At 35.6% G+C, this 6,682-nt stretch overlaps 1 protein-coding gene across 2 annotated transcripts; it reads left to right on the top strand.

Annotated features, from left to right (window-relative positions):
* Nucleotides 1–1,842: 1,842 nt before the first annotated feature.
* LOC108379207 (lanC-like protein 3 homolog) lies at nt 1,843–3,828 on the top strand. 2 transcript variants are annotated; one of them, XM_017635534.1, is made up of 2 exons: nt 1,843–1,916; nt 2,080–3,828. In XM_017635534.1, exon 2 carries the CDS (start codon nt 2,093–2,095, stop codon nt 3,350–3,352), a length of 1,260 nt encoding a protein of 419 aa, XP_017491023.1. In that variant the 5' UTR covers nt 1,843–1,916; nt 2,080–2,092; the 3' UTR covers nt 3,353–3,828. The 2 variants fall into 2 exon arrangements, with proteins under 2 accessions (XP_017491023.1, XP_017491024.1); XM_017635535.1 differs by having other exon boundaries at nt 2,087–3,828.
* Nucleotides 3,829–6,682: the final 2,854 nt, after the last annotated feature.

Below are 6,682 nucleotides of genomic sequence, written 5' to 3' on the forward strand. Positions count from 1 at the left end.
GAAAACAAAAGCGAGTGGAAATAAAAGAAAGGAAGAAAAAAAAAAGAAAAGGAAAAGCCGAGGACAACCTAAGATGCATTTTTGTAGTCTTGTTATCGCCGTTCATAATGCTGCTTAGTATTTTGGAATAAACGTCTTGTTGCATGTACATAATACCCTAAAACGACATATGTTTTTATTGGAAACAATTGTACACGGTTTTAAACATTTTTGTGAACACACTTACCAGACGGTTTTGACGTGTTTTTATTTCTAATATTACTGCTAAAAGGTCTAATAAATGCATGGATTTCAGTTCCAGAAGGATTGAAATCATCAAAGGCAAATATTTTCTATATAATTGCTGCATTTTATAAATTGCAAACTCGATAGTCTTCTTGTGCATCAAAGCAACTGTCAAAAATTTCCAGCAGTAAAAAGTTACGAATTGGCACAGCAGAAATGTAAAATTTTCTCACCATAGTAAAAAGTTTTTCCACCATAGAACTTTTCTATCAATTGGCACAGGCCCTAATTAGCAGTAGAGAACAGGGCGGCGAATTCATATCTCAATTCGCCTCGGTAGAGAATTGTTAGACTGCTTTTACACAGTTCAAGTATTGAATTCAATTCTGCTCGCATGTGGAAGAGAGGGGGTGAGAAGAAAAGGGGCGAGTACACATGCGTCTGTACCGTCAAGTCGTTTCAACTTTCTTGCTTTGCTTTTGGCATCTTCGTTGCTTCCCATTTAAAGAACCAAAAACTTGAATTCAACAGAATTGAAACGTGTAAAAGCAAATAGAAAACACAAAAGAGAATGAGCAAGAATTGCTTTCAAGTACTTGAATCATGTAAATCGGGTGTTACAGAAACGAGCTACTGGTTATCACTACCACTACACTATCGACGATTTCGACATCCTGCATGTAACATGTGATCGATAAAGCAGTAGTTGTGCTTAACCGGAGCTTTTACCTCCGATTTGTGCTAATCAGACATTGAACAACCGGCCCTTAGAATAGTTTCGACTTAGGGCCGTTTGCACCATGTCTAGTTAATTCTAACTCCCAGTTAAACATCTTTATCGACGTTATCGACACCCATCATATAACATGTGATCGATAAAGCAGTAGTTGTGCTTAACCGGAGCTTTTCCTCCAATTTGTGCTAATCAGACATTGAACAACCGGCCCTTAGAATAGTTTCGACTTAGTTGAGTACTAAATATGACTATGAATATGCGCCTTTGATTTTCAGCGAGCATGCTCGACGTTTGAAGCGTGGTTTGCGAGCATAGCATTGGAAACAAAAACAACAACCTCATAGCTGAAATACAATGCCGGCGAACTGCGAACTCACCACAGCGAAATTCGCGCTGTCAAAATTAGAACACCCGCAAGCATATGAAATTGAACACAGCCAAATCGAAATGCGAAGTTCGCTTGGCGGCGTTTCATGGCGATAGATTTATTTCTATCGCCCTGCTGGGTGATGACAGCTGTGCGTGCCAAAGGTGGCCGTATTTGTTTTGTGCTTTCAAAGTTTTAAAAGAAAACAACCTAAACACGACTTTTTTTTGTTGTTTGAAAAATATAGTTGTGGATTCGTTAAATCTGGCTTGAAACAAATTATTTATAATAATCTTTCTTTGTTTTACATTTATATTTGTTATCATTTCCTCATTTCTAAATATGGTTTAGTTTTTTCTAAATATGGTCACCCAAATTATAAAGGCGACCAAATGGGATCAGCTGTTTTCGCTACCGCTCTAATTCTGTTTAAGTAGGCGAAATAGCTGGGCGAACGGTGAACGCCAGCATCGCCCAATTCGGCGAAGTTTGCCGTTCGCCGGTATTGTATTTCAAGCAATATTTAGTAAACTTCTGCATATTTTTGGAACACAACTATACAATTAAGAAAGATAAATTTTTCAAAGGGTAAATTATTGCCGCTATAATATATATTAACATAGATAAGTATTTACATACATCAAAATGTGCTTATGTACATATGCTTATATATAAATATGTATATTTTGGGTGTAGCACCTGTCGGCAAATGCTTATTGATCGATTTATGACTTATAATTGTTCGTTATAAACTATAGACAAAAATGGAGAAACGTTATTTGGAAAACCCATTCCCTGACTTTGTCAGTGCGGAAAGTACATCAATAGAATTTGACGAAGAACACGTCAAGAATCTTATTTGCACCTATGTTGATGCAATTTTGGAGAGTTGTCAACCAGGTAACGCAGATGAAGACCACAGGGGCGACTTATATGTTGGAAACGCGGGAATAGCCTTCATGTTTTGGAAAATGTCAAGATCGGAAAAGGCCAGAGAACTGTATTCGGCACTTGAGCACGCAGAGACATTTATACGCAATGCGAAATGTAACGCAGATCGATATAAAAAACGTTCAGCGGAAAGGTACTCATTTTTATGCGGAAATGCCGGAATTTATGCTGTATCTGCTGCAATCTCTCATGATTTAAAACATATGGAAGAGTTGTCCAACGATTTGCAGAACTTTAAAGCCGGAATCCCTTCCAGTAAGGAATTTATGCATACTAAATATGGTTGCGATGAGGTTTTGGTAGGTCGGGCAGGTTTTTTATCCGGTTGTTACTGGTTAAATGATATACTTTGTGAGAAAAAAATTACAGATGACGATATAACATCCATTTGTCAAATGATAATTAACAGCGGGAGAGAGTATGCTAAAAAGACTAAAGCGCCATTACCTCTTATGTATCAATATCATGGCACAGAGTACTTAGGTGCTGCGCACGGCCTATGCGCTATTCTGCATATGTTATTAGATAGTCCATGGTTTCGCACAGATCCCATATCTGCTCCCAGCGCGGAATTACGTGATATTAAACGTTCAATAGACTTCTTTCTAACACTTCAAGATTCTGAAGGTAATTTTCCCGTTGCACTTGAGGATCTAAAAAGTGGACGTGAAAAACGATTGGTGCATTGGTGTCACGGGGCGCCAGGCGTAGTTTATATACTTGCTAAAGCATATATAATTTTTAAGGAGGATAAATATTTGCAAGCATTGCGACGTTCAAGTGATTTGGTATGGAAAAAGGGATTTTTACGCAAAGGTCCAGGCATTTGTCACGGTGTCGCTGGCAACGGTTACGTATTTTTGCTGCTTTACCGCTTAACAAATGATCTAAAATACTTCTATCGAGCCGTCAAGTATATGGAATTGTTAACTGACTCTGAATTCAAGCATCGTGCACGTACTCCTGATCGGCCACATAGCTTGTATGAAGGTGTAGCTGGCACTGTATGCTTCTTAATAGATCTACTTGATCCGGATCAAGCAAATTTTCCTTTTATGGATGTTTTTCATTAAATTTCTACCAATTGAAGGACTGATGGATACGGTGTTGTAACATATGGTACGAACATGCTTTGTACTATTTGGCAAATGCCCACAGCGGCGGTGGTAATTGGAAATCATATCAGGGAATACTGGAGTGTCAGATATGTATATTTTATTCAAAAAATAACTTGTGTTACCCTTAAGAACTTGAATACAAATCGATTCTGTAGAAATCAAAATCGTATGCAATATATTGCAAGTAAATACAATTTGGCTATTGAAAGCATTAAATTGCTGGATTAAAAGGCAGATATAGTTGGTTTGCTAAGGCGTTTGCTTATATTCTATTATACCCATAGTTAATCAAAAAATAGAAATAAAACATCATATGCATACATCCATACTTAAAAATTATACTAATATTATTTGCAAAAGAAAATATTTTTATTGTATTTACTGTCACAGTTAAAATTAATTATAAAACATCAATAAATATTTACATATTATTAATCGACCTTTTAATACGTCTCGGGAATTCTCGAGTTTCTGTTCAGTTGCAAATTAGCTAAAACAAGCCTGAACCCATGGCTTCCCCGCAAAAAAAAAAACAATACATATGTATGTATATTAATTATGTAAGTTGATATATCAATGGAACAAATGCAGAATACCTAAAATTCTCAAATTAATTAATTTATTTTTTTGCTGAAAATAACTACAGGAGTTGTTAAAGTTCAAAGTTAAAATCGAAATTACTCAAATTACATTTTCATTCCATTTCCATTATTAATTAATTTATTTATTGACAGTCTTTAAGACCTATAAGAAATCTTGTCAATTACATTGTCAACTTATTTAATTGATTGCTTTTCTACTAATACTATGCATTAATATATGAACATTCATGTATATATACATTGGATTAGGATAAGTTAAATATTAAATTTTTTCATATTTTCTTTACTAATTTTCAAATACATACTTAATACATTTATACACATTAATTTATTGTACTATTAATTAATTAATATGTACATTATAAACTCGGGTTGAGTAGCTGGCGAGGCCGCGGGCGGAAAGGCCTAGTTTCCACTCTGCGTCAATAAAGGTGTTTACCAGGGTCGGACAGGCCGAGTTTCCGATCCATGTTATTTTCATAATTATGTTGCTGTGCAACGGGCGGAAAGATCTAGTTTGCACTCCGCACTGCGGACGAGCTGTTGGGCATGGTCGGAAAGGCCGAGTTTCCGATCCATGCTCGTAACGTCTCTCATATGCTAGTTTTTTGTTAGAATGGAGAGGCCCAATGGCAGTCTTATATGTGTTTTTTATAATGCTCGTATAATAAACTTGAATTTTTGTAAGCTATTGCAGCTTCTCATACCTATTGGCAGTTCGTTAAACCTTTTTAAACCTTTATAGTACAAATCTCTATTTGATTTTCCGTCTGATAAATGGAAGTTGTCCCTGACTCTGAGTGTCACTGCTGTACCTAAATTTATCACTCAAGTATTTCTGAACACAGTATACAGTAATCCAAATAGGCAAAACAAAAAATGTAAATATGCTTATTTGACAATTTATTTGAATGTATTGGTTGATATTTTTTCACAGTTGTCGTTTTCTTTAACCCAAATGAAATGAATTTCATTATTTTCTTATAGTGAAAAATATTTTCAAGTCACATTAAATAAAACAACGAGAAAAACAAAATTCCAAGCAAATCAGGCTTGCAGCGTAAGCTATTATAACCGGATGCAGTTCCTACATAAGTCATATCGTGTTCCGAATACAACTTTGAGTGAATAACGGTGGGCTGACTTTGGAAAATGGTCCCATAAATTAGGGGGTAAAACAAGTATTACTTAAAGGTAGAACTCTCTAATTTTCAAATATACAACTCTTATAGTGGAGACCTCCAAAGTTTCAATGAAATATGTACACAAAGTTATATATCGACGTTCGAACAAATTTGTATGCACTTGTTCTGCCGCTTATTCTCATTTGAAAAGGATACTGCATGAGTTAATGCAAATAAAAAAGGTTTATGCAGATTAGCGAGGCCGTTTTTCAACCGTATAAAATGTATATACACATGTATTCTTACATACATATTTATCAAAATATTCAGAATGACGAAATGAATTGGTTCAGTCGTGTCTGTTTGTAAACACGCTAACTCGAACAAAATTTATGTAGATATTTTAACGAAGGTCGGTGCCGAAGTTGCCTTTGGTATAATTTAGGTTAGTATTAAATTTTTGCGAAACCTGTCAATAACCACGACCACCTCCCATGTAGTAATCAACAATATTTTTGTTTTATTATTTGTTTTACGAATTTCGCTGTCAAAATTTACATTTCAAATATATCAACAAACATTTGTGGGTACTTTTGCACCAGTCATTGCCTATGGGTTAATGACAAAAGAATCCCACCATGCATAACATGAGAAATAGGCAACAATCATCAATGGCAACAAATTGGCGACTCACAAAAATTGTTTGGTGGGATCCTATACATGCACAATTAACTCACCATGCAAAACATGAGAAATAGGCAACAATCGTCAATGGCAACAAATTGGCGACTCACCGATTTATTGCTGTGGTGACAAATCGGCAACATCACTTCATTCATGTCAATTTTGAATAAAAAAAGTTCTCAAAAATTCCGAAACTTATGAATATGGCGTCAATAGTATTGGCCAAAAGCATCTAAATTATGCCCAAGGACAAGATTGAAAAAATAGAAAGTCGCACAGCGAGAAAATGAATTAATTCCGATTGTAAGTTGCAATTTGGTACAAAAAAATAAATGAAGTATTAAAAAGAATAAAATTATTCCAAATATCGCCTGAAGCGATAAGAAAAGGACTTATTCTGGTAATAAGAAAACGACTCGCCCAGGCGAGTTGCCTTCGGCGGACGTTTTAGAGCGACCGGTAATAGGAAATCGATTCGATGGCAATATTACCGGCAATAAATTTGTTTCCGAGGGCGACACGTTTTCTTATTGCNTTCGATGGCAATATTACCGGCAATAAATTTGTTTCCGAGGGCGACACATTTTCTTATTGCTGGCAACACAAATTGTTTGGTGGGAACTTTCAAATAAGCATATTGTCAATGGCTGGTTTACTGTATACTGTGTTTCTGAAGAGCTCTATTTATATTACAAGTAATTTTTAGCAAAAAAAAACCGACTTCAACTCTCATATAAAAAAAATATATATATATATCTCATGATCCACTGATCGGATCTTAACCAGATTAGTATGGGACCACCTCTGACCGGTTGACGTGGTCGAAAGTTATAGGGCATTCGCACGAGGCGATTTTACAGGCAACAAAAGTTGAA

The sequence above is a fragment of the Rhagoletis zephyria genome, unplaced genomic scaffold, assembly GCF_001687245.7.
Source record: "Rhagoletis zephyria isolate East Lansing unplaced genomic scaffold, Rhagoletis_zephyria_1.1 Rzeph_scaffold_15860, whole genome shotgun sequence".
Lineage (NCBI taxonomy): Eukaryota > Metazoa > Arthropoda > Insecta > Diptera > Tephritidae > Rhagoletis > Rhagoletis zephyria.